Source organism: Saxophila tyrrhenica (assembly GCF_035928015.1).
Source record: "Saxophila tyrrhenica strain CCFEE 5935 chromosome Unknown scaffold_1, whole genome shotgun sequence".
In the NCBI taxonomy this organism is placed as follows: Eukaryota; Fungi; Ascomycota; class Dothideomycetes; order Mycosphaerellales; family Extremaceae; genus Saxophila; species Saxophila tyrrhenica.
In genome coordinates this window covers 767,416-792,926 of record NW_027041733.1, presented here as the reverse complement: position 1 = coordinate 792,926, position 25,511 = coordinate 767,416, and the positions used below count along the sequence as shown (strand labels likewise).

The window sequence follows — 25,511 nt, the reverse complement described above, 5'->3', positions numbered from 1 at the left end:
GTTGGCTCCAGAAACGCAAACTAAACCTACCCCATGCGCAAAAGCTTTTCGACGAATGTCATGATCAGTCTCCGAGCTGCCGCGTACCGTGTCATGGACGCGCTGGGCTACAGAAATCGCCGTCAGCGCCGCGACACGAGCGAAAGGTCAGGTTTGACCGCGATCTTCGAGCGATCCTCAGGGCGGGTCGGGACATTGAGGTACTCCAGCGCTTCTCCCGATAGAGCTGAAGATTCGAAGGGCCAAATGCGGGAGGGGACTGAGATGATAGGAGCAGCCAGACGGAGTGGTCAGGCAAAGGCCGTCGGATTTTTGCATGTGCATTGGCACTGATTGGTAAACGTGTGGCCTTGATGGATGTTGAGACGGTGTCTGCATGTAACTACGAAGCTGTCAGTGTCCTCAAAGTATGCTTCGCGTCGGTCATTGAGAATATAACCTCTAACTGGTATCCGTGTCTTGGTTGGCTTTCATCTCATCTCCTCATCCCTGCCAGCGAGATCTTGTCTCAGATCCGCCAATGACGTCTTCCAGGTTCCGATCTGGCAGACGCGAGCGCGATCGATGTACGATTCACCTTTTCGCGATGATAAACCAACGTACAGGTAGGTCTCTTTTCCCTGCTCTTCCTGCTTTCCTTTAACCATCAGTCGCTCTGCTTTGATATAGCTCAGTTGATGATCATCCGCTCTGTACTGAGAAGCTGCGCGCGATTGACACCGAGTTGCCCATTCCCAGTCCAACCTTCTGCATCTACTTTCCACGGTCACCACAGAACGATAGCAGCAATGCCACCCAAACGCAAGCGGTCGTCTGTCGATACCGCGCAATCGAGGGGAGAGATGCCACCACCCTCACCTCCCAAGCGCAGAGCATCAACTCGCAACTCCGCCTCTGCCGCCACTGTCAATCCAGATGTCAGCGGCGAGGTGATCGATGCGCCGAACGCAGCACGCGCTTCTCCGTCGAAGGAGATCAATGAGGAGATTGTTCCATCGCTGGTCAAACAAGAGAACGGGACAACAGGCGAAAGTCCTCTGAGCGATGCGCCGGATGTTATTGAGGCGCCGCCGAAGAAACGAGGCCGACCGAAGAAGGCGAGCGTGGAAGAACAAGTCAAAGGCATTGAGAATGCGATTGATACTGTTGTTCAAGAGGCTGCGGACGATGCTGCCCAGCCGAAGAAGGGCAAGGGTGGGAAGAAGCTGGTGAAGCAGGAGGTTAAACAGGAAGACACTGAGGCGCAAGCGACAACATCTACTGCAGCGCCAGCCACGGCAGCACCAAAGAAAAAGAAAGGCTCGAACGATGAGCCTGCGGATCCGGAGGCAGATGAAGACGAAGAAGCGGACGAGGAGGAGGTCAAAGAAGCTCTGTCTCGGCCACCACCTGTCAACAGCGACTACCTTCCACTGCCATGGAAGGGCAGGCTGGGATATGCTTGTCTCAATACATATCTCCGCATGTCCAATCCTCCTGTGTTCAGCTCAAGGACGTGCCGGATCCAGTCGATACTCGAACATCGCCATCCTCTCCAGGATCCAACCCAGCCAGAACATCCTACCAAAAACCGCCCGGATCGTAACAAGCCAGCCGACGTGGAGCTGGGAAAGCGGTATGTTGAGGCATTATGCCTCGCTAACGTCAAGGACATTATCAAAATGGTGAGGTGGAATGATCGCTACGGTATCAAGTTCTTCCGTCTCAGCAGCGAGATGTTCCCGTTCGCTTCGCACCCGGAGTATGGCTACAAGCTTGCACCCTTTGCATCTGAAGCTCTTGCAGAAGCCGGAAAGGTCATAGCAGAGTTGGGCCACAGAGTCACAACTCATCCTGGCCAATTTACTCAGCTTGGGAGTCCAAGGTCATCGGTCATCGACAATGCCGTTCGCGATCTGGAGTACCACGATGAGTTGCTATCCCTCCTCAAGCTTCCAGAGCAGCAGGACAAAGACGCCGTCATGATCCTGCACATGGGCGGTGTCTTTGAAGGCAAGGCAGAAACCCTACAGCGGTTCCGAGAGAACTATGCCAAGATGCCGCAGGGAGTCAAGGATCGCCTTGTCCTTGAAAACGATGATGTATCTTGGACAGTCCACGATCTACTGCCGATCTGTGAAGAGCTGAACATCCCATTCGTGCTCGACTACCATCACCACAACATCATGTTCGATTCCTCGCAAATCCGGGAAGGAACCGCTGATATCGTTGAGCTCTACCCGCGCATCAAGGCGACGTGGGACAGGAAGGGCATCACGCAGAAGATGCACTACTCTGAGCCCACTCCTGCTGCCATCACCGGGCGGCAACGGCGAAAGCACAACCCACGGGTGGCGACGCTGCCGCCATGCGCCGTGGACATGGACCTTATGATTGAGGCGAAGGACAAGGAGCAAGCTGTGTTTGAGCTTATGCGGATCTTCAAGCTTCCCGGCTACGACACCTTCAACGACGTGATACCATACACGAGAAACGATGACAACAAGGCTGCCGATGCTGCTGCCAAGAAGAAAGCTCGAACGAAGAAGAAGGCGGCGGACGAAGAGGAAGAGCAGCCTGCACAACAACTTATCCCGGATGACGAGGTCGGCATGGGTGGGCCGGAGGGCAGGGTCTACTGGCCGCCGGGCATGGAGGAATGGTTAAGGCCGAAGAAGAAAGAGGTGAAGAAGAAGGAGCCTGGTGAGAAGACAGCTGCTCAGATCAAGAAGGAGAAGACGCAGGCGGAGAAGTTGTATGCGGCGCGGGAAGCTGAGAAGGCTGGGGCGAACGGCGTATCTACGGCTGAAGGCGCGGATAGTGATGTTGATGCGACGCCCGCGACGAAGAAGGCAAAGGCTGCGATGAAGAAGAAGGAGCAAGCGAAGGCTGCAAAGACTGCCACTGCTACTACCGAGTCTGCTCCACCGAAGAGCAGTGCGAAGAAGACCAAGGTCAAGAAAGAGGCTCCTATGCCGAGCCCACCGAGCGAGGAGTCGGAGGAGCCTGAGGAGCCTGAGCTGGATGACGAGGATGATGAAGAGCCTGTCGTTCCGGCGAAGAGGTCAGCCGCAGGTGGCAGGAGAGCAGGCGGCAGGAAGGCGAAGCAAGCGGTCAGCTATAACGAAGATGACGCGGAGATGGACGAGGAGTAGCCTCGTGTAGTAGGCCTCGTGAACGGAGGCGGGACATGCATCCGAAACGTCTACCTCGCAACGATTTGTATCGAGTTTATGGTGTCGCCGACGTTTGTAGTCGAACGTTTTGTTAGCATAGAAAATATCAAACCTCCTCTTCTGTCCCACTAGGCTCTGCAAAACCGCAGAAGACCATGAGGCAGAGATCGATGGAGCCCCGTTCAGAGGCTGTCTTCTCGATCGAACGAACGCCGATGCGTTCAGTGGTAAGCAGCAATGATCTATAAAGCTCGCGTAAGGACCCACTTCAACTGCTACCCAAGGCGACAACATCCAGCAATCTGACACTTTTACAACTCAGCATCGCTCGCGAGTCAACATCTAGAACCCATGGCCTCAACCATCAAGACAAGAATCCTGATCATATCGGACACCCACTGTGCGCAGTTGAGCAAAGACGAAGATGCTCCAAGCACATATCCCACGCCACCGTTCAAATCACCATTACCATCAGCAGATCTCCTGATTCACTGCGGTGATCTCACGCACAATGGCCTCATGGAGCAGTATCACCGGACTCTGGACATGATGAAAGAGATCGACGCGCCGGTAAAAGTCGCCATCGCTGGCAACCACGATTTGACCCTTGACCGAGACTATATTCTGAATCACGTAGGCAAGATGGGTGCTCAAGGTGCCTGGAACCTAGCTGGCTCCAAGGATGAGGCTGAACGCATAGTCCAAAAGGCGACAGACTTGTGGCTGTCTCCTGAGGGACGGGCAAGACAGGAAGGAGTTCGCCTGCTGGGAGAAGGGATCCATGGTATTGACCTGCCTAACGGTGCTCATGTTAAAGTCTACGCCAATCCATATACGCCTGAGTTCTGCGATTGGGCGTTCGCGTACGAGCACAACGAAGACAGGTTCAACCCGCCTGAGACAACTCTTCAGAACGCTTCCAACATTGCAGCCGAGGCGATGCCGACCTTTGACGAGCAACAGCCGATCGATGTATGCATCACGCACGGCCCGCCATACAAACGACTCGACGAGGTTATAGGGTCACATGAACCAGTGGGCTGTCCGCATCTCTTGAGAGCAGTGATGCGCGCTCGACCTTTGGTACATTGCTTCGGTCACATCCACGAAGGTTGGGGCGGTGAAAGGGTCACATGGTCTCAGGACGTGAGTGATGTCTCTATTCGTTCATGTTCGTTGGAGAACTGGAAGAACGGCGAATGGAAGGCTGGTGTGGCGCAGGATGGGGAAGGGATTGAGCCGGTCGATGTCGACATGGACGAGGCCAGAGCACGACATGGCACCTTTCTTGACCTATCCCATGACGGTGAACGTGGCTTGGCGAGAGGATCCGAGACACTGTTCCTGAATGCCGCCGTGATGACTGTTCGATACAAACCTCTCAATCCAACGTGGGTGCTGGACCTGGATCTCCCCGCGCGGAGCTGAAATGAACGTCGCACAACCTTCTGTCCTCCAGCCTTGAAGACGGGGGCCGTAAAGGCTGCCGGGACTGAGATTCACCATCTAATGCAACTGTTCTCCGAGGATCCCGACCTCACCGAAGTGTCACTGCCACCTTCACGACTCACTGGTCAATCCGAAGGATCTCAAGCGCAGTGCCAAGATCGTTTAAACAACCAACGCTGGCTAAAATTAGGTTCAGCAGGATGCGCGACTGGAGACCACCTGCTCTGCCACGCTACAGAACACAAGGCTCCTGACTGCAATATTGTTCCGGAACGACGGCAAGCTGTCTCTGATTCACTGGCCTACTGTAGCTGCTGTGCAAGGCTTGGCCGGGACCAAATTCGCTACAAAGGAGCAGCCGCGAGCCACGAGGATGCGACGGTACCTACTTATATCTCAGATCCTGCCATTGCGACTGCTCGTTTCTTCCGTCAAGCACCTCATCTCGACCTCCCCCTCCGACCACTATCTTTGTGGCATTTCAGCAGTATCCTACCATCAAAGACAAAACCCTCAGCCGCCATCATGTTCACTCAAGCAATCCTCCTCTCTTTCGCTCTGGGCAGCTACGCACAGTCGATCAGCTCATCGGCAGTACTGGGAAGCTCCAGCACTACAGCCTCTTCCGTGGACGCGCAGACGACCATGAATCTCTTTATTGATGCTGGCTCCGACCAACAATTCATCGGTGAAGTGTTGAACGCCGATTGCGATAAGACGACCTACGGCCTCTACTGCACCGAGGGCGACTATGGCTCTGGTATCCTCAGCAGCACTTGCGACCCTGACGCTATCGTACGTTGAACCATGATTGCCCGCAGCTTTTTATCACTCGCTGACGTTCCCCAGGCTCGCGCCACTTATGGCCCGGGCTCTTTTGGCCTCTCCACGGAAGCCATGACCTCTGGTGTCCGCGTCACTCTGGTCGAAGAGTGTCAACTGTCCGGAACCACGCAGGCTGTGTGTACCGCTTCCATCGGTGTGTCGGCCAACGGCGAGAACACCGCTACTTCGAGCACCGGCACCCGGACAGGCACGGACGTCAACTACTTCCAGGTGCCCATCACCGCCGGTGCAAGCAAGTTGGCGGCATGCACCGGATCAGACGCTTCCTCCTCTGGCAATGCGGCACCAGCAGCGACAGGCGCGGCCGAGGTGTGGAAGGTGTTGGTTGTTCCTGGTGCTGCTGCTCTGCTGGGTGCTCTGGCTTGAGCGGGTGGTCGACGAAGAGCGGTGTCCCGGGCATTGCTGTCCCGGCTGAGGATTTCAAGGAGCCTGCTGGCCCATTGCTGCGTCGCTGTGCGCATGAGAGTGTTCTGTATGATACCCAGCTAGCGTGAGGCGTAGCGTGCGAATGTGATGGCGAGTTTCCTGTGCATCCATTCATCCCTCCTTGCTTTTCAAGTAAACTTTCCGTCCGCAATGCAGAGCTTGCACCTTGGTCACCTCTCTCGCCTTTCGTGCCTCAGTCAAAGCCATCTGTGCCCGCACATCATCTGCGCGATACACCTCGACTTGCTTCTTCCGTTGCGCAGGTCCAAGATCTGTGCCTAGTTCCGGGTGGCTCTCCGCTGGTCCAAGTGATGCGAGCACGAGAGGAACAGCGAGAGCTACCAGGAGTCGAGGGAAGAAGTATGTGCCGGCCATGATGATTGATTGTTGTCAGTCAAGTGATCATATCAATCGTGAAAGAGAGAAGGCAAGAAGAGCTACGCAGGGTCGTGGTGGGGCTCTCGCGATGCGAGCTTGCTACCAGGACCGGCAAGAGACTGTCGGGGAGTCGACGATGGTCGGCAATGCGGGAAAATTCTTTGCATTCAAGAAATGCATGCTACGCTTGAAGAAGCAGACCGTCAAGCAGACGTGCCTCGGAAGTTCTCATATCGGTTGAGGTACGATCGTTGAACCACGATGAGGGGTTGGAAGATGTCCGTCTTCGGCCTCTAGACGACAACCTTGTTCACTGTCTGCATATAACGAAGTGATTAATGCAATGGCTCGACAGGCGCTGTTCAGGACTGCAAGAACTAGTAGGAACGTGTGGAGCTCCTCAACAACGACCATAGCAAGCGTCAGACATCATGCCACCATGAAGCCATCAACGATCGATTCAGGCTTTATCCTCTCTCTACCCAGACTGCCTAACCCAGCTACATCAGACCCAGCCTACAAAAGGATATTGGACTGGTACTTGCCTTTGCAGGTTCTTGAGAAACTGTGGCCGCGTCTGGAGAAGTTCGGTGGAGAAGCGGTCTCTGATCGAATAAACGATCACATATCCGATGCCGAGAAGCATCCTCCTTATGTTAAGACCCGAAATGTGTAGGCGCAAGATTACTGTCCGGATAACTCTGAGACATATGCTGACGCGGTAATCTTGAATGTAACAGCTGGGGTACCAAGTATCCACACGACAGACTAGTGACAAGTGAAGGGTGGAAGAGGGTAGGGGACTGGGGGATCCAGAACGGGTGCGTTTGATGCTTCTGCACTTCAAGTGGGACGACGGGCTTACCAGGGTATATAGTGTTGTCGCCGCTGGTTACGAAAACGAGTTCGGCCCATACAGACGCATCGCCCAACATGCGCTCAACTACATCTACAGCGCATCTTCTACCGTGTACTCATGTCCGGTCTCAATGACGAGCGGCGCCGGACGACTGATGGCGCGCCAACTCGAAGGTCTTCCGCCTCAGCATCCTTTCCACGAGGTGTACAGACGCATCACTACTCGTGATGTAAACGAGAACTGGATTTCGAGCCAATGGATGACTGAGCGTCCGGGAGGCAGCGATGTCCAAAACTCCGAGACTTTTGCTGTGCACTCACCTCTGCCATCCCAGGAGAAGACTGGAGACATGAATTTTGAAGAGGGAGACTGGCTGGTTTCTGGGTACAAGTTCTTCTGCTCGGCCACTGACTGTGATGTCGCGTTGATGCTAGCGAAGACCGAAAGTGGGCAGCTGAGCCTGTTCATTGCTCCGACGAAGAAGACAGTTCAAATTCCGGACGGCAGCACACAGCTGGAGACCAACGGCATCCGCTTTCATCGACTAAAGAACAAGATGGGCACGAAGGAACTCCCAACCGCCGAACTCGAGCTTCAGGACGTCCGCGCATGGATGGTGGGCCCAGTCGATCGAGGTATCGCGACCATCGCCACATTGCTGAACGTGACTCGGACGCACAACTTCGTAACAGCGTTGTCGTGCTGGCGCCGGGGCATGGCGATAGCCAAAGGTTTCGCCCAGACACGGACAACCATCGATCAGCCGCTTTGGACCTTCCCGATGCACTTGCGACTGCTCGCCGGCATGGAGGTGAAGTTCCAGGGCCTGTTACAGCTGGCCTTCTTCACAACGTCCCTCCTCAGCTTCGCAGACAATGGCTTTCCTCCAGACAGGTCGTCAAAGTACGCTCCGTTGCCAGAACCAGGCGAGCAGATGACCGTGGTGCAGCGGGCGCTTACCGCCGCTGCGAAAGCGGTGATTTGCAAAGTAAGCTGCATCGCCCTCCAAGAATGTCAGGAGGCAATGGGAGGGGTGGGCTACATGGACGAGCCGGACGAGCCTGAAAACAACATCAGCAGACTTTACAGAGACACAGCGGCCAACATGACTTGGGAAGGGACGACCAATGTCCTGAGCAGCGAGGTCGTTAGACATCTGCTGAATGGCAGAAACCTCGAAATCTTCAGCACCTGGTTTGAAGGCGCCGTCATCAGCAGGGTATCTGATGCCGACATTCGGGCCAAGCTTGAGGCTGCGTGGGCGGTCCTCAAGAAGCGCCTTTCGGTGGACAAGGAGGATCTAGGCGCCGTGTTGGCTGAAGGGAGACAGATCATGTTCAGTCTTGCGTGGGTAGTCAGCGGAGGCCTTCTCGCACATGACGCGCAGCGGGATGGCAATGCAGCGGCTGTTGAAGTGTCGCGCCGGTGGGTTTTGGATGGAGAAGGCGGAGTTGGTGAATTTGTGATCCCAGAGGTCATCCACAGCCAACACAGGCGCGCTGTTGATGCGAGGAAGCGCCTCAACTGGGACTGCCGCCTGGTATGGGGTGTTGAATTGCCGCAAGATGCTGCGCTGGGATATCGGGCGCCATCCAAGAAGACGAGCGGCGAGCCAGAGAAGATGGTGGCAAGGTTGTGATGAAGAAGGCATTTTGATCTTGCAGCCTGGCGGACGAGGACTAAAGCGTGCTCGTTGTTCTATGCGGTCGGATAAGTTCGTGCTGGTAAAACGCGTGCATTCTAGATTGTTGGCGCGCTTGTCCAGTGCCTACCTGATCCATCATAGGGAGGACTCGACCTCCTCCTTCCAATCATCCTCCGCGAAAAGAGCAGTTGTATCCTCGCATTGCTGTATAGTATCTTTTACACGGGCAATAGAGTCTTGGAAGACATGCAATTAGCGTCCTTCGCCAATACGAGGCTGAGATACTGCGAGTCGTGTTTCTTTGCGAGCGATCGGGCGTCCGACTCATGGCCTCGACGGTCCGAAGTCGTGGCATACTCGAGGCACTCGCATTCGCCATCAGCAAGGCTCCAAGGACCTTACCGTGCGAAAGCGTTGCGCTGTCTCTTGGGAGACGTTGCAGACGTTCAGGCACTCTCCCGTCGGCTGCGTGTCACAAGCGAGCCAGGCGCGACAGGATGGATGCGGCGCAAGGATCGCATTTTAGGGTGTGATCCTATCGTAGGGGGTAGAACGAGACATCCCGGCTGTGTGCATCTTCCGAGCATCTTTCCCACCACCACCAATCAGAAGAGACATCTATGGCCGTGTTGTAGCTGTGCGACTGTGATGCGCCTGTTGACGGGCATACAGTTTATGCATTCCCATGTACAACAGCGACGAGTAGAGAAAGATAAGCTCTTTCGGCGCCGGTCAAGTGCAAAGATGTGGCTTCACGACGTCAGTCCGGGGCGCTGGCTGGGTGGGTCCCAAACGTCCAGCTCCAGAAGGGCTAGCCGCACATCCGCTTGCCCGCGTGTGCTCATTCACCTTGTCATCAGCCGGGGCCATGTGGCTGCTCGAGAGGGCTGGCGGAAATAGCGTAAGGTAAGCCTGGAACCGGGATCCACCACCGTGCGCCATCCTTCCGTGAAGACAGCTTAGCTGTCGAAGGTTTCGAAGCCGACTGCTGCGAAAGAAGACTATTCATCAGACTGCAAAGGGGTCATAAATGTATTCACATGACGGAGGCCATCCAGGAATGCATGTGGTTGTCTCGGCTCACTGCTGATGCATTCTCCACTGATAAATCAGCTGCTCGTTTCAGCCTGGACAGCGACAGCCCCAGACATTTGGAGGAGTAGTGGTACAGCATTGTGTGGTATTGCGACGCTGTGGTCCGGCTTGGCATGCACTCATGCACCCCTCCGCTCCATACAGTAGTTGGTCCCATAATTTAAAGTGCTGTGCTGTGCTACCAGAGCTCCCAGAGCGGTGGTTTATTACCGTGATCCTGCTGCACCTTTGCCGCGATCGGAATCTGCAAGGTGCCCAAATGACGGCGATACGCCAATCGCGTGGTCGGGGGTCGTGAAAGCACCATGGCCACCACCACCGTTTCCACCGCGCTCGGAACTGTAACCTGTGGCGCCTGCCTCGAATGGGTGGCGTTTCTAGACTTCGCATGACTGTCGTATATCATCGTTGTACTGCAGGAGTAGGACTGCCAGGCCGGTGGCACTTGTCCCCTTGATCGTGGAGGCACGGAGCGCGTGCTCGATCAAGTGAGGTTCCGGATGAATCGATCAGCGACTACGGGCGGTAGCGAGAAGATAGAGAGACGATGCCGCCATCGCCTGCCCTCCCGCAGGCTAAGTGGACAAGGAGTTCCCGGGGTGGTTCCACAATCTCGCGCGCCACAAAGTCTTGCATGGTGCCAATGGTGCCGGTGCCGCCCAGCCAATCTGCATCGGAGCAGCGTGGGTAGATGGGTAAGGGTCGTCGTGATGCTCGCGGCTCGCGGACATGCGAGCGCCCAGTCTGCCTCATCTGCTGCTGTCTGCTGTCTTCCTTGCCTCTCTCCTCTCCTCATCACCCGCCCTCCCGCCTGCCACTGTTTCGTGTGATCACTCGTTTCCGAACTCCGACGACAAATCGCAACGGTATACCATCGTCGATACATCACGGCGTAGATAAATTGGATTTGGTGTTGCTTGTGAGGCTGAGGTGGTTGTGGTTGTAGAGTGAGTCGCTGCACTTCCTCGGCTGGAGACGGTACCTCATACTAAGAACGCATTCAAGACACCTTCACCTCATCGCCTCTTCCTCCTTCCACAATGGCCAGCCAGGCCTCACCCAGCGGTCCCCTCCACTACCCTCCTCAAGCTCGGCAACAACCACCGAATGGCGCCTTACCAATGCAGCCGCCGCAGCATCAGCGCTCGACGGCGCAATTCCTCGCGCAGGCCAACGAACAGACATGGCTCGCATTGGGTGCGCTATCAGAACAGATGGGCGAGCCGGACAGCGCGACAGCAGCTTACGAGCGCGCCATGCACTTCAACCCGTGGTCGGTCCCCGCCATGCTCGCCATCTCGTGCATCCTCCGCTCCAAAGACCAGTTCACCTCCGCCGTGGAATATCTTAGGCAGATACTCAAGGTCGACGCGACCAATGGCGAGGTCTGGAGCAGTCTCGGTCATTGCTATCTGATGATGGATGATCTGCAGCAGGCGTACTCGGCTTACCAACAGGCGCTGTACCATCTACCGGACCCGAAAGAGCCCAAGCTGTGGTACGGCATAGGGATCCTGTACGACCGCTATGGCTCTCTCGAACACGCCGAGGAGGCATTCTCCCAAGTCATGCGGATGGAGCCGCACTTTGAGAAGGCAAATGAGATCTACTTCAGACTTGGTATCATATACAAGCAGCAGCAGAAGTTTGCACAGAGTCTTGAGGCGAGTATTCGCGATGCTCGCACAGAACCCGAAACTGACGCCTCACACAGTGCTTCCGTTATATCGTAACCGACCCACCGCGACCTCTGAGCGAGGAGGATATCTGGTTCCAGATCGGCCACGTGCACGAGCAACAAAAAGACGTCAGTCTGCTTCAGCCGCCTTTGTCTCCCAGCCGCGCTAATGCTGTGACAGTACGACTCTGCCAAGTCAGCCTACACGCGTGTCCTTGAGCGCGATCCCAATCATGCCAAAGTCCTGCAACAGCTGGGTTGGCTGCATCACCAACAAAGCACAAGCTTCAGCAGCCAGGAGCAAGCCATCGAGTATCTCGAGAAGTCTGTCAATTCAGGTAAGCTTTTGCCATACGCGCTTCTTGACACATGCATCTGATTCTGCTTTCTTGTCAGACCAAACCGACGCACAGAGCTGGTACTTGCTTGGCCGATGTTACATGTCACAGCAGAAGTACCCGAAAGCCTACGAAGCCTATCAACAAGCGGTCTATCGTGACGGCCGCAACCCGACGTTCTGGTGTTCCATCGGCGTACTCTATTACCAGATCAACCAGTACCGGGATGCGCTGGACGCATACTCACGTGCCATCCGTCTCAACCCTAACATCTCTGAGGTCTGGTATGACCTCGGTACTCTCGTAAGTCTGCCGCTTCGTGTTGAGAATAACACAAATACTGACATTGGACAGTACGAGTCGTGCAACAACCAGACCAGTGATGCGCTGGACGCATACTCGAGGGCTGCTGAGCTTGACCCGAACAACGTTCACATTAAAGCACGTTTGGCCCTGCTCAAAGGGCAGCCCACAAATGGCCTCCCGAATCAAGCTGGTGCGCCGCTGCCACAGGATGTACATCCACAAGCTTATCAGCCAGCTGGCACGATTGGCGGACCACCAGGCCCGCAGTGGGGAGCGCACGCGCAGAATCCGCCTCCTGGGCCTGCTCCACCCCCTCTTGCGGCTGGCAACAATTGGAATGGTGGTCGTCCTGCGGACTTGCAGAACCCTCAGATGCAGCCGCAGCCGCTCAACCCCTTCGACCATCGAGATAGGATGGCGCCTCAAGGTCCACCCCGGGCACCTAGCCCACCGAGGCATGAGCCATCCCGACCATTCCAAGAACAGCAGCCTCAGCGTCCACCACCACCACCTCACAGAGGCCTCTCCACGTCACCCAAAGGACCTCAGTCCGGCCCAGCACAATTCCACCAAGGCCCGCAACACCATGGTCAGCAACTCCCGCCTCAGCAACAGGGACCTCTCGATCCACACCGTCAAGGCTACGGCCCTCAGCATGGCAATGGCCCTTCTTCATCAAATGGAATGCCTGGCTCTGCCTCTCACACGCCACTTCCGCCTTATGCTCGCCAACCCGAAATGCAACCTGAAATTCGTCCTCTCGTCAATCACCCTGCTCGGTCGCCAGGCGGGCTAGGCACGCCAGCTGGTCAACGGACACCGTTCGAGTATCACGCACATGGTGCACCAAACATTGCTAGCGGAGCGCCGCCGCCTACCTCTGCCCAGACTGCTGCAGATGCCGCCGCGGATGCCGGTGGACGCGAGCGTGAGGAGCGACCCGGCAGCACAGCACCGCCAAAGCGTGTCCGAGAATGGGACGACGATCCAGCCGGAATGAAGAAGCCTTCTACAGACGAGGCACGTTCCCGCTTGGACGAGATCAAGATGCACCGGTCTTCGCCGCCCGACAAGATGGCCACGCCTCCCAACCGCAGCCCTTCGGAGCTCCGGCGAATGGACGATCAGCGACCAACCTCTGGATACCATCCTTCCGAGGCTACACACCATCTCCCAGCGCTCCCTTCAATGCACTCGATCGCTCAGCCTGCTCCCACCGGATCGGCACCACCACAAGAGGAGCAACGAGCACCTCCACCCCCTCCTCAGCCGCAGCCAGTCTATGAGCCTGCTGCACGGAAGATGGATGTCGACGAAAATTACGACGACAGCGGAGATGACAGGTCGGCGACCAAGCAGGAGAGTCAGCGCAACAGCCCTCGAGCCCAGGCTCCGCCTGCAGGTGGCGCCATTGAGCAGGCTGTGTAACGCGGTGTTCTTTCTGCTACGAAACGTGATGACATGGCTGCCTGATGATGTGATATGTCTATTAGAGCTTCTCTTCTGTCATTTGACGATGATGCGGTAGAGCATGGTTTCTGCGAGCTAGAGAGCACGGGTGGCTGCTATTGCTTCGAAGCTCAGAGAGCGAAAAGAGCGTCCTGTTTATAGTATTGTATCCACGCGAGTGCTTGACTTTGAAATCGTTACATTCTCTCGTTTGTATTCGGTCATCCAGTGCAGATCCAAGAGGAGGTGCGTTTTACCTTTAGTTTGCGTCATCGAGATCGACGTCAGAATGAACAGACGGGAAGGATCAAACAACGAGCATTACTTAAGAACCACACCATAACTGACCTACGTACCTTGGACCACCATACCTCATACGACAACATGCCTCCATCTGGCCTCGCAATCCTCATAGGAGCCGGCCCAGCAACTGGCGCCGGAATCGCTCGTATCCTTGGCCATCCTCAGCATGGCAACCTCGCCGTAGCCCTCCTCGCCCGCCGGCCAGAGGCCTTGGACGAGCTCGTTGGCAATCTCAGGTCACAGGTGCCTAACGGCGTCTTCGAAGCGTTCCCAACCGACACAAGCCCCGAGAGGCTTCGGAAGGCTTTCGCGGAAATAAAATCACATCAGTCGTTCTCTGGGTTGAAATTGACGACATCCATCTTTTCCGTGAAGAATAGCGCGAAGAAGCCCTTTATGCAGGAGAACTTTGAGGCCTTCATGGATCCGCTTGAATCGTGAGTGGACTACGACGATCAGGGGGAGAGGTTGATGCTGATTGAGTCAGATATGTGGGCGGTGCGATGGTGTTCTCCCAAGAGTCGATCAAGCGGTTCTTTGAGGATCATGGGGAGAAGACTCTGGCGGAAGGGTCGGAGAAGAAGGGCACGTTGATCTTTACTGGGACTCTTGGAGCGCTGAGGTGCAACGTACGTCTGATCAAAAACAGTATCTTGGTCATGAACGATCAGCTGACGCTGGTCTACAGTCAGAGTTCGCTTCATACGGAGCCTCTCGAGCAAGCGTACGACAGCTTGCCCAGGCGTTGGCGCGTGAGATGAGCCCGAAGGGCATTCATGTGGCTCACACGATTGCCAATGGCCGTATCACAGATGCCGACAACGAGGACACGAGGACTGGAAAGCATATGACTGCCGATGCCGTGGGCAAGACGTATGTTCAATTATTTCTTTCACCACTTGGCCATGACTGACTTGAAGTGATTATAGATACCTGTGGCTCTCGCAGCAAGAGCCGTGTCTTTGGACGCACGAGTTGGACCTGAGACCGGCACAGGAGAAGTTTTAAGAGTCATGGAACGTCGTCTGTGAGACGGAACATGACTCTGACTATTGTACATACTGCATCCGACTCCACAATGCAACGATTTTGATCCGCCAACCCACCCATCTGATCAATCGGATCCAACGCGTTAGACCGCGGCATCTTCTCGCCCTGAGCATTGAGGCTACTCTCGGGGCCTCCAGGCGACGTAGCAGAAGAAGTGGCAGTCAGGTTCTGGCTTCTCCGTGACACTATCGCCTACTACAAAGGCTCCTGCTAGGCGATGTTGTTCCTACTATCATAGAGAGCTATACTCTCTGCCCGTTCGTCGCACCTTCTCCTAGAAACAATCTCCTACCTAGATGCTTCTCAATATACTTTCCTTACAGTCTTGGCTGCGGAGACTGCCACTTCTTCTACTACGTCGCCTGCCAACCTGCCTCGTACCGCACCCAACAACTATTGGCCAAGCTCTCGTCTGTCGCCTGTCTTCCGCGCTCGCTTGCACAACGACTGATAGCAGAGTGCGGTGTTTATCGACCGGAGCGCTCGAGTCCGGTCGCAACGAGGCTACTGTGGATGGGTGATATCTAAGCGAGGGTCAAATGGGATGCCTTGATCTCGAGCCAAGCTGTGACGGATATTCCACAGGAGCCTAATCTAGTAGCACTGCTGCATGTCAAGTGCGACTGACTGTGCAGGCTCCTCATCCACGAGACGAGCACGATCACGGCTAACGTTTAGCGGTTATCTTGGTGTGGTTGGTTTGGTTGGCAACAACCACATGCAGACAACCAAGCCTAAGCCATACCGTGCATTTCCTAGTGGTTGTTTTTTGACAGGACGTTCGTCAGTCATGCAGGTTGACAGCTTCGCTTATGCGAGTATTTGATCGCGGGAGGTCATGGCAGCACATCCTATTTGCTGCCACTGTTGAGGACAGTGGATCGGGGAGTAAGCGCAACGCATTGCTTGGTGTGTCTGCTCTAGTTCTATGTAGCCGGTGCTGGAGGCCCACGACACGTATGGGACCAGCGGAAGGACTCCGTTAGAAGAACAAAATCATCGTCTAACACCAATGGCTGCTTCTCCGCGAACCGTACATTCGTACGCACACGCATCACGCCACGCAGTTACGGCAAACCCGGTCGGAGAACAGAGCCATGTTCAAACACAGCCTTGCGTTGCTCCTAGCTACCGCGACGCATTTACGCCTTCCATGGCCCTGCATCCGTCGCTGAAGTGGCAACGCATTGTGTTGAGAGGCTGATCACTGCACAGCACTCTGCACTCAGTCGCCTTGAAGAAGTCCTCCTGCCTTTCATCGAATTTGCCAGCCACTCAACTCCGACGACCAAGATCTGGTGGAGACAGAAACTTCTTATTGCGCCGGGAAGTTGCCGCATGGTCGTCCTGGGTCTCGTCCATCCGACTGCTTTGTGTCAGCGATTGCTCCTGCGAGATTGTGACATCGAGACCAACGATGCATTTGGCGCAAGCAGAGCCTTTCTGGGTTACCTGTCGATTGTCAGTTTCCATGCCGAACCTTTGCGACTGATGATGATGTGCATACCATGTGTTTGCATCCAAGATATCGATGGATGCACTGCAAGCAGCCAGTCAGCCCAGAATCGCCCTTGGACGCTTCGAACTTTACCTACGGAATACTACACGCGAGAGCGTGAGGACGTTAGCATGTGTCTCAGATGATGCGCCGAGGATGGGTGTCTGCCCAACAGCAACGTACTGTGTTGTATTTGCCCTCCTGCGCGGCTGTTACTTGATCTGATTCTGCCATTTTGGGTAGGTGGTGCTGTGACAAAGGGTTCTGAGAAGATGCTGAGAAGGCGCTGCTGGTAGATGCTTCTCATGCAGCGAGGATCAGATACTTATACCTCCTTGAACTACCAAGGTAGGCGTACACTTGAATTCGGCAATAGCATTGCGGGAAGCGACCCGCGGCAGAAGTTCATGCCACTGTGTAGAGACGAGGCCGTTCGTATAGTGCGATGGCCAGTTTATGGAGGCATATGTGGCAGTACCCGTATGTGGCCAGTCCAAGGCATGCCACGCTCGACTGGGGCGCCAGCCATTGTCCGGACCAAGTGGTCCATTAGGCCAATGGCCGTCAGTCGAACAACCAGATGGCTTTGTCGTTTGACGTTTGGCAGATGCCGATGCGGGACTCGATACGTTGGTTGGTTGAGATCTGTAGAGAACGTCAGATCCTTAGGCTGCATTGGCCTACCTTAGTCAATACAGCACAAGTTCTCCCAACCAGCATGAAGTAGATACCGAAGCGATGCAATGGGATCGCTTCCGCAGAGCGCCTTCGTCCAGACTAGCAAGCGTTTCCAGGGGCTTTACTGCAGGACGGAAAAGAGACTACGACGCAACCAGTCCAGTGAACGATGCACCAGTCCGGCGGAATCGACCAGAGCAAGCATTGAGGAGACTGCCGTGGTGCATGAGCAGAGGCCTAGCCTGGTACGGTCCATCTGCTACGACGACAAAGAGGGCCGGAGAACGACCAGCTGTTGTGGCCGGGACTGCTCGTGAACGTCCACCAGGTACTCGGGTTGGTGTTTTTGAGCGCGTAAATAGCCGGTCGTTTGGGCAGTACCTGAGTACAATGATAGAGGGCATGCTTACTGCAGCATCCCAATTGAACCACGGTCGAATCTCACATCACGTGATCGAGCTGAGCGAATTTCCATCGCTTGGAAGCTGGTCTTGGGGGTCTTTGGCTGAAGAACGTGGCTTGATCGAGGGCTACCTCGGTAGCGGCAAGGTGAGTGAATGATCGTGGTGGGCTTGGTGGATTGCTGTCATGCCAGCGTGGTGACATCCATGTCCTGCTTCGCTGTATCCATCCGGCCCGACCTCATGCCGAGATCTCGGTCAAGTTATGCATGAGATGCAGACTGCTCGGGCCAATACCGCAAAACATGATTGCAACCGCAGTGAGCGCTTATATTCCATTCGGCTCGGTGCAGTATACAGCTGTGTCGTGGTTATACGCAAGCTTGGCAAGCGCATGAGAAAGACTTCCAGGCAAGCCGTCGACAGTGGAATGGGCCAACTAGGGCAGGGTGAGCAATGTGAGGGATCTTCTCATAGACAATGACGAGTCACCGACGCCGACGCGAGTGATCTGGTCGTTTTGGCCGCAACTTCGTCTCGGAGAAGACTGCCAGATGGCGCGGTTGGCCCCTTTCACCGTCTGTTGCTTGCCAGGTTCGTCCAGTGCCGGATCTCGCGAAGATACCCTTAGTCGCGGCTAAATGAATGAGTCGGCACTGCCTGCCGCTCTCTCGCCGCTCTCTGTGCTCTCCCACGCCGACGCTGTTGAGATCAACATGGTCACGTTTTCTCCGCACATGAAGACTGACTGGCCGCCGTCTTTCATTGGCCATGAGGTGTGGGCACCCGCCTTCGGTCCAAGCATATCTCTCAAGGTTTGAAGCAATTCAACCTTCCCCCCGCGGTGAGTAGCAATTGGATTCCTGGTGGGGGGGATAGGCCAGCACCCTCGCTCTTCCGCTGTCGAGAAGGGCCCCGGCGGAGGAGTCTGACGACGAACACCAGCAGCTCCTAGGAAGCAGCGAGAGCTCGCCCTCGCGCTAGATCTTTCCAGAACTTCTGAAGCCGAGGCACTTAACTCACGGCAAACAGATCGACTCTCGAACAATTGGTGGGTTCGCAGCTCGCGTCGACGCCATGCCGCTTTGCCTGCCGGATCCCACGTCCCGAGTGCAACGCTCCCAGGTACTGCTGCACGCCGTACCCCACGGACATGTCTTCTTCCACCTAGTCTCCCCCAGTGGAGGGTCTTGGAGGGTGTCGCGAGGTGGCGGGAAGCAGGTCAAACCTGGTTGTCTTTCTCGTCGCCGTCGCACCGCTGGTCCCAGTCCGGCAAAGCCTCCGCGATCTGCATCTTAAGCAGACAAGCCTTCAAACGCGGTTTGATTGCACCGCTGCAAGGATAGAGATTGTGGTCGGGGGCTATCAGTGGCTCCAGTCTGCCCGCTTTTAGGGCGCGCCTCAGGGACGGCAATTCGCCATGTAGTCTAGAATGAAGTTGAAAGCATGTCGTCTCGTCGCATACCGCCTTGTAGGTTCGACACCCTACTTTCGCTGGAAGTTTGTGTGAGGCTAGCAGCTGACAACGTGTTGGACGCTGTTCCCAATGGCTCATTGAGACTCTATTCTCCGCAACCATGATGACGTCTACAATACTCGCTGCGACGCAGCAACCGCCAGATCCTGCGCTGGGTAGGATGGCTGGCCCACCGCCGAAGAAGAAGAGGAAGCGTGCGGGTACTGGGGGAGCGAACGATGACTGCTTCGCTTGTTCTACGCGAGGCGCAAAGTGCGACAGGAAGAGGCCATACTGCACGCAGTGCATCGAGATTGGGAAAGAATGCTCTGGGTACAAGACGACTCTGACTTGGGGCGTGGGTGTAGCGAGTAGAGGCAAGCTGCGTGGGCTGACATGCCCCATTGCGAACAAGAATGCGGATGGGACCGATGTCAGCGCTGTGGAGCTGGAGGCAAGGCGACGCAGGAAGAGCTCTACATCTCAGATAAAGAGGGAGAATGGTACCAAAAGACCTGCGTCTCCAGGGTCGTATGCTGGCGGAGCTCGAGATACTGAGACAACGGCGGACTTTGGCGAAGGTCTAAAGGCCACTCAGACCTACCCGTTCCCCAATGGCCCGTCAGCAGGCTGGCAAAGCCTGGCTGGCGAGAGCTCTATCTGGCAGAGAAGGACAGACGACATCCGACATCAGTCGGCAAACCTCAGGTTACCTTCCATTCAGACTGGATTCGATGCACCGATTGACCCGCTCAAATCTGCGCAGTCGATGAGCTCGTACAGTGATGCAGCGTTCTATTCACCAGTGGAATACCCTCATACGCCGTCGTCTCTGGCATTTCCCGAGCCATTGACACACTCAATGTCCGCTCCGTTTCCAGACTCGGCGTCTACCATGAATGCAGACCATTATCATGCTTCGGGAAGCACTGCCACTGAGACTTTCCCTGGATCTGCGCAATCGCAGGCAGAGTTCGCTCAGAGTCAGTCTGGCTTTACTGCGAATGGAGCAGTGCACGAGCAGGCCACCCTTGAGCTGCTCCCTGGAGTGTTCTATGATGGTAGCACGGATGTGCCAACGCCAATCTCCACCATCACCTTCAACCCGCTCGGCAGCGAGCTGGATGGAGAAGCCGACGATATCGAAGACATCAAGGCCGAAGACGACAACAACCAAGTGTCTGTAATCGACGCCCGCTTCAGCAGCCCCTTCTTCCAAGTCTCACCTCGCTTGCGGCAACTGATCAACTACTACGATCGCCATATCTGCCCCTTCCTCGTGACGTTCGACAATACGGAGAATCCATACCGCAAGCACATCCTCCAGTTCGCCCTGCAGAACGAGGGCCTGCAACACGCCATCGCCGCCCTCGCCACCAACAACTTCCGCATGCGCACCAAAGAATTGCGGCAGAAACCCGGCCATGTCGAGGAGCTAGACGACAACATCTTCAACCCCAACTTCACCCTCGACCCCAGCGGCCCCACGCAGGAGGAATCCTGCTACAAGCAAATGTCCATCAACCACCTCAACATGCGCCTCGCCGACAACCGCTCCGCGCAAGACGATTCCGTGCTCGCCACTCTGCTCATCCTCTGCCTCTTCCACGTCTGCGACTCGGGCTTCAGCAAGTTCAAAACCCAGCTTGCAGGCGTGCAGAAGCTCCTCTCGCTCCGCCACCCCAACACGCAATCCGAATTTACGCGCTGGGTCGAGATGTTCTTCACCTGGTTCGACGTCATGACCAGCACCGTCAACGACCGCGAGGTCCAGATTAAAGGCGATTCTCTAGCGATGCTCGACTTCAACGCCAACCTAGGCGCCATGGAACACTTCTCCGGCTGCGACGGGCGCCTCTTCAAACTCATCGCCCGCCTTGGAAGGCTCAACCTCCTGGCCCAAGGCCGTCCCGTGCGTGCTTCAAACTCCGGCGCCCAGACCCCTCGTCCAACAAACTGGTGGCGCAAGCCCTCCCCTTCGCGAATCTCGTCCCTGCTGCCATCCGACTACGCCAACATGGACGGCAATGGCTGGGGCGCCCCCATCCTCCCTCCCACCTCCCCCGAACCCGAAGCAGACCCCTCCCTCGACCGCTCGGACTTCTGGTCCGAGTGGCACACCACCCGCTCCCGGCTCGAGACCTGGACGCACCCTCCTCACCCTCCTTCTACAACTTCACCGCTGGACCAAGCAGATCTATACCACATCAACGAATCCTTCCGTCTCGCCGCCTTGCTGTACACCGAACGTCTCGGATCACCATTACTCCCGAGCTCAGCGCCCCCGTTCCAGAACCTCGTGACCCGCGGACTCACGCACATAGCTTCGCTGCGCGTAACTTCATGCGTGAATAAATTCCTCCTATGGCCGCTTTTCATCATCGGGACGGAGAGCGTGGATGAGGGACATCGCGAAATTATCCGTGTGAGGTGCAAGGATGTGGCGGAGGAGAGTGGGTTCTTTAATAATATGAATACGTTGTTTGTGCTGGAGAGGGTGTGGATGGAGGTTGGGAGTAATGTGATGGGGATGGAGGCGGAGGAGGTGAGGGCGCGGAGGAGGGATAGTGAGGCTGGGGAAGGACAGGCGTTTCGGTGGCGGAAGGCGATGGATCGGGTGGATGGGGAGTACATTGTTATATAGCTGAATACGAAATGAGATGATGTTGATGACCAAGATGGAAATGGCAAACACGAGGAGGTGGAGACGAAAAGTTCGTGGACAAGTTCATTTACATTATGCACGTAGCTGAGCTCTGATTACAGCAATCAAACTGCCGACCTCGTGCACTCTACCCCTTCTCATCGCTTTCGTACGACCGTGAATCCATCGCTCAATAACTCATGCCTTGTGGGGTATACCTCCGAACGCCCATGATACGCCTGCTGATGCTCAAATGTGATCGCGCTCCCTCAAGAAGCCGCATACGCCGGTATCCATGACCGCAAGATGAATGTGCAGCAACGAACGAGTGGTAATGCAGTGGTTGTGAAAGGAAGTGTGTCGCTCAGATGAACAGTGCGGCGCCGAGGGCTGCCACCATGCCAATCGCCACAGGCTGCTGGTTGATGGCGCCGTTGGTCGCTGCGGTCGGAGCGGCGGTGGTCGTGGCTGAACGGCTGGTGTTCTCGGCTCCGGTCATCTCGCCTGGAGGAAAGAATTGTTAGCTTCTTGTTGGTCATGTGATTTTGTGGTGGCAACATACCTGTCTTGGAGCTCTTGACGGATTTGGTGGTAGTGAGGGTGCTGCTCTTGGTGACGACGCCCGTGGCAGATCCGCTCGCGGTGGCTTGGCTGAGGATCGAGGAACCGACGGAGGCTTCGTAGCTGCTCAAAGCGCTGCCGGTGAGGGTGGGTGGCGGGACCGGAACGGTGGCGGAGGCCGTGATGCTGCCGCTGGTGGTGATCACGCTGACCTCGCTGCTCGAACGTGCTGGCGGTGGAACGACGACCGTAGTGCTGGACGCGGGAACGGTGGCCGTGGTGAGGGTCGTCTCGACGGAGGTCTCGATGGAAGAGACGGTGGTCGAGGCAGTGTACGGAGGCTGCGAGGTTGCTGGCGCGCTTGGAGTTGTCGGGATCGGGACTGTTTCAGACAATGAGCTCGTTGTCACCGTGAGGCCGTAAGAGGTGAAGACGCCAGGTGCGAAGGTGACGGGTGGGCTGGGTGAGTTGGTGTTTAGTGCAGACGTGAGGACTGTGAGGGCATTGGGGGAGGGGCTTGTTGACAAGACTGGTGAGCTTGACGGAGGCGAGGGGAGTGATTGGGGAGACGTCAGGATGAGGGTCGTGCCAGTGCTGAGGGGGGTTGACAGGGCAGCATCTGAACACTCACCGACAGGAACCGCCGAACAATCGGTTGGTGCCACTGTGGTTACGACCGTGACTATCGCCGACGTCATTAGCCCTGGAATCATCACGCCATCGCTCGTAGTGTAAGCCTGTATAATCTCTGGGAGCGCGTCAGCATTGTCATGAGCATGAGAAGTGTTTTGAAGTCGGAAACGCACCACCAGTCTTGTCAGCAGCCACTAGGGCGAAGAGGGCGGCGGCGCCGAGGAAGATCGCGGAGCGCATCTTGTCGAGTGTGGTGGAATTGATGTTCGTGATGTGGAGGAGTAGTGTCTGCTGGGGATCAAGCAATTGATGGATGTGAAGAATGCTGAGTGTGGTGTGTTGTGGTGAAGAAGAAGGATGGAGGAAAAGAAGGCGGCGAAGTTTTGATATGGCTGGGCCCACTAGCGCTTGCCAGCCAAGCAGACGCCACACGTCGAAGTTACACCACCGCAGATTCACAAGATGGCACAGGGCAGGTGCGGATCTGCCGTTTGCTGGATCTTGCATGTGCTCGAGCACCGCTCCGTTGGTTTTACTGCACTCGTCCGCGTCTTGCAGGGCTACATTAATGCGCACAAGAAGTCTCAATGCCTGCTCAACTCAAGCGTGCCCAGTTTCCTGCCAGCGCCTAAACTACGACTCCATCTCCACCTCGAACACAACTGCTCGAAGATCGAGACTAGCGACTGCCACAATATCACTTTCCACGATTCCTGAAAGCACTTTCTACCGTCGAGAAGCAGCAGAGGGGGGGCGACGTCCAGGGCCCAGCGAAGAAGGCAAGTCTCGCTCATGTCGCCAGCCACTCAAATCGCTCCTTCCCAGCCAACGCCCGCACTAGCGTGCATTAGCGCGTTTGAGGTGAAAAGTAAATCTTGGAACACATGTGGACGAAGCAAGGCACAAACGCAGGAACAGCAGACCGCATGTTGACGTTGATTGATCATTATCTATTGTATCTACTGCATGCGCTGGCATGCGATCGCTTCCTGACACCAGCCCAGCACTGCTCGCGCGACCATTCCCACGCTCGAGGAGGAGACGGCAACTCGCAGCAGGTTCCTGCATGTACTACACGACCGCGCGGTGGTGCGTCGTTGCATGCGTCGATCTTGTGCTCTTCATGCACTCTCCGAGATGAAGTAAGGAAGCTGCGAGGGTGTTAGACAAGCCTCATGTGCGTCAATGTGGCGGTTGCAGGAAGGAGGAGATGGTTGATTTCAGACAGCAGTTGGAACAATTGGATGTCCACATAGTAGTTCAGAACAGGTCTGTGTGATATTGTTGTGTCATCATTGTAGAGTGGAGAGGGAAGACAAGGAAAAGAGTGTTACGTACCTAGCGCCTTTGCTTGCCGGATGCAGAAGCACGGGCATCTTCTCGACCATGAAGAGGCAACAGCATGGCCCTCGGGTGCTTGATTGCACTTGGAACGCTGTCGATGGTTCGGGGACCGTGAGAAACGCACGCGCTTTTCCCGAACCCAGAGAGCGAAGAGCATGGCCTCCTTGTGCTAGATTGTGCCCCGAAGGCTGTCAGTAGCTCGGAAAGCAGAGTGTAGAGAAACCTGAGTACAGAATGCTCAGCTCAGACGCGGCTTCTTGAAGAACGACTCCAGCTTTCGCTGGCCGTCGTCGTGGGCGAGTGACCCGATGCCTCCTCGCTGCCTTTTGAGACCAAGGAGGTGGATCGTACTGTCGACCGCCAGAATCGTCGTAGACCAACCGGACAACAGCTGTGGCAATGGTGTAGAAGAAGAGTTTTGCTCGTCCGTCTTTGGCGTAGCGATCGATACTTCAGCATCTCCCGGCTCAAGACGGGGCGGAACTGGCGTAGGCAGAGCAGTGGCATCAGTAGGTCCAACATCTTCCGAAGCGGCCACCGGCGACTGCAAAGCCTCTTCACGAGGCTCTTCAGCCTTCTTGAAAGCCAGCTCCATGTACCCAGTATTGCTCCACCCGCCCAAGTACTCCAACACAGCACCACCCCTCTTCTCCTTCACCTCAGGCGCGATCACCAGACTTTGTCTCGGTAGCCTGACCAGCAGTCTTCTCCAAAACCCGGCCAACAGCATCCCATGCGCGACGACCGCAACGACCAATTCATCCTTCCCATCCTCACGGAGAAGAGGTATCAACCGCTCATCCAAAAACCTGTCCACTCTCGCAGCCATAACCTCCTTACTCTCCACATCTCTAAACCCCGGCACCTTCCTATCCCTCTCCGCCTGCTTCTCATCCGCCCGCGTATTAAACGGTTTCCCCTCATAATACCCGAAATCCCGCTCAATCAGCTCCGGCACCTTCACCACCTCCAACCCTCCATTCCCGCGCTGTGCCTTGCGCACCGCCTCCGCGGTCCTGTAGGCCCGTGAAAGGGGAGAGGAGAAGATGTGCGTGAAGCGGACGTTGTGGCGGGCGAAGTGGGCGCCGAGGCGGTGGGTTTGCTCGACGCCGTGGTTGGTGAGCTGGGAGTCTTTGGTGCCGGCGTAGAGGCCGGCGACGTTGTCTACGGTTTCGCCATGGCGGATGAAGTAGAGCTTCATGGAGGAAGCGGCATGGTTTCGAGTGTAGTTGGAGATGGCGTGGTAGTGGATGGGTGGGTGGTGAAAGGTTTTTGAAGGTTTGAGGGACCCGGTGCGGGAGTGGCCGGTGGACCTCACC

The 25,511-nt window shown here is 56.0% G+C and overlaps 9 protein-coding genes across 9 annotated transcripts; 7 read left to right on the top strand and 2 right to left on the bottom strand.

Moving 5' to 3' along the window:
* Positions 1 to 788: 788 nt before the first annotated feature.
* Positions 789 to 3,134, top strand: LTR77_000346 (uncharacterized protein; the record flags this gene model as incomplete). Its single annotated transcript, XM_064797613.1, has 1 exon — positions 789 to 3,134. The coding sequence occupies one exon, from the start codon at positions 789 to 791 to the stop codon at positions 3,132 to 3,134; it is 2,346 nt and encodes a 781-aa protein (XP_064663847.1).
* A 372-nt stretch (positions 3,135 to 3,506) lies between these two features.
* LTR77_000345 (uncharacterized protein) lies at positions 3,507 to 4,583 on the top strand (the record flags this gene model as incomplete). Its single annotated transcript, XM_064797612.1, has 1 exon — positions 3,507 to 4,583. One exon carries the CDS (start codon positions 3,507 to 3,509, stop codon positions 4,581 to 4,583), a length of 1,077 nt encoding a protein of 358 aa, XP_064663846.1.
* A 546-nt stretch (positions 4,584 to 5,129) lies between these two features.
* LTR77_000344 (uncharacterized protein) lies at positions 5,130 to 5,816 on the top strand (the record flags this gene model as incomplete). The annotated part of the gene is made up of 2 exons (XM_064797611.1): positions 5,130 to 5,399; positions 5,454 to 5,816. The coding sequence occupies 2 exons, from the start codon at positions 5,130 to 5,132 to the stop codon at positions 5,814 to 5,816; spliced, it is 633 nt and encodes a 210-aa protein (XP_064663845.1).
* Positions 5,817 to 6,693: 877 nt separating this feature from the next.
* Positions 6,694 to 8,752, top strand: LTR77_000343 (uncharacterized protein; the record flags this gene model as incomplete). Its single annotated transcript, XM_064797610.1, has 3 exons — positions 6,694 to 6,926; positions 6,995 to 7,075; positions 7,132 to 8,752. 3 exons carry the CDS (start codon positions 6,694 to 6,696, stop codon positions 8,750 to 8,752), a joined length of 1,935 nt encoding a protein of 644 aa, XP_064663844.1.
* Positions 8,753 to 10,893: 2,141 nt separating this feature from the next.
* On the top strand, positions 10,894 to 13,603 carry SSN6 (glucose repression mediator protein; the record flags this gene model as incomplete). Its single annotated transcript, XM_064797609.1, has 4 exons — positions 10,894 to 11,574; positions 11,713 to 11,869; positions 11,928 to 12,172; positions 12,224 to 13,603. The coding sequence occupies 4 exons, from the start codon at positions 10,894 to 10,896 to the stop codon at positions 13,601 to 13,603; spliced, it is 2,463 nt and encodes an 820-aa protein (XP_064663843.1).
* A 405-nt stretch (positions 13,604 to 14,008) lies between these two features.
* Positions 14,009 to 14,935, top strand: LTR77_000341 (uncharacterized protein; the record flags this gene model as incomplete). The annotated part of the gene is made up of 4 exons (XM_064797608.1): positions 14,009 to 14,364; positions 14,415 to 14,556; positions 14,616 to 14,800; positions 14,857 to 14,935. The coding sequence occupies 4 exons, from the start codon at positions 14,009 to 14,011 to the stop codon at positions 14,933 to 14,935; spliced, it is 762 nt and encodes a 253-aa protein (XP_064663842.1).
* A 4,196-nt stretch (positions 14,936 to 19,131) lies between these two features.
* On the top strand, positions 19,132 to 21,654 carry LTR77_000340 (uncharacterized protein; the record flags this gene model as incomplete). Its single annotated transcript, XM_064797607.1, has 1 exon — positions 19,132 to 21,654. One exon carries the CDS (start codon positions 19,132 to 19,134, stop codon positions 21,652 to 21,654), a length of 2,523 nt encoding a protein of 840 aa, XP_064663841.1.
* A 364-nt stretch (positions 21,655 to 22,018) lies between these two features.
* Positions 22,019 to 23,088, bottom strand: LTR77_000339 (uncharacterized protein; the record flags this gene model as incomplete). Its single annotated transcript, XM_064797606.1, has 3 exons — positions 22,019 to 22,158; positions 22,217 to 22,963; positions 23,022 to 23,088. 3 exons carry the CDS (start codon positions 23,086 to 23,088, stop codon positions 22,019 to 22,021), a joined length of 954 nt encoding a protein of 317 aa, XP_064663840.1.
* A 1,342-nt stretch (positions 23,089 to 24,430) lies between these two features.
* LTR77_000338 (uncharacterized protein) lies at positions 24,431 to 25,393 on the bottom strand (the record flags this gene model as incomplete). Its single annotated transcript, XM_064797605.1, has 1 exon — positions 24,431 to 25,393. The coding sequence occupies one exon, from the start codon at positions 25,391 to 25,393 to the stop codon at positions 24,431 to 24,433; it is 963 nt and encodes a 320-aa protein (XP_064663839.1).
* Between the last annotated feature and the right edge of the window lie 118 nt (positions 25,394 to 25,511).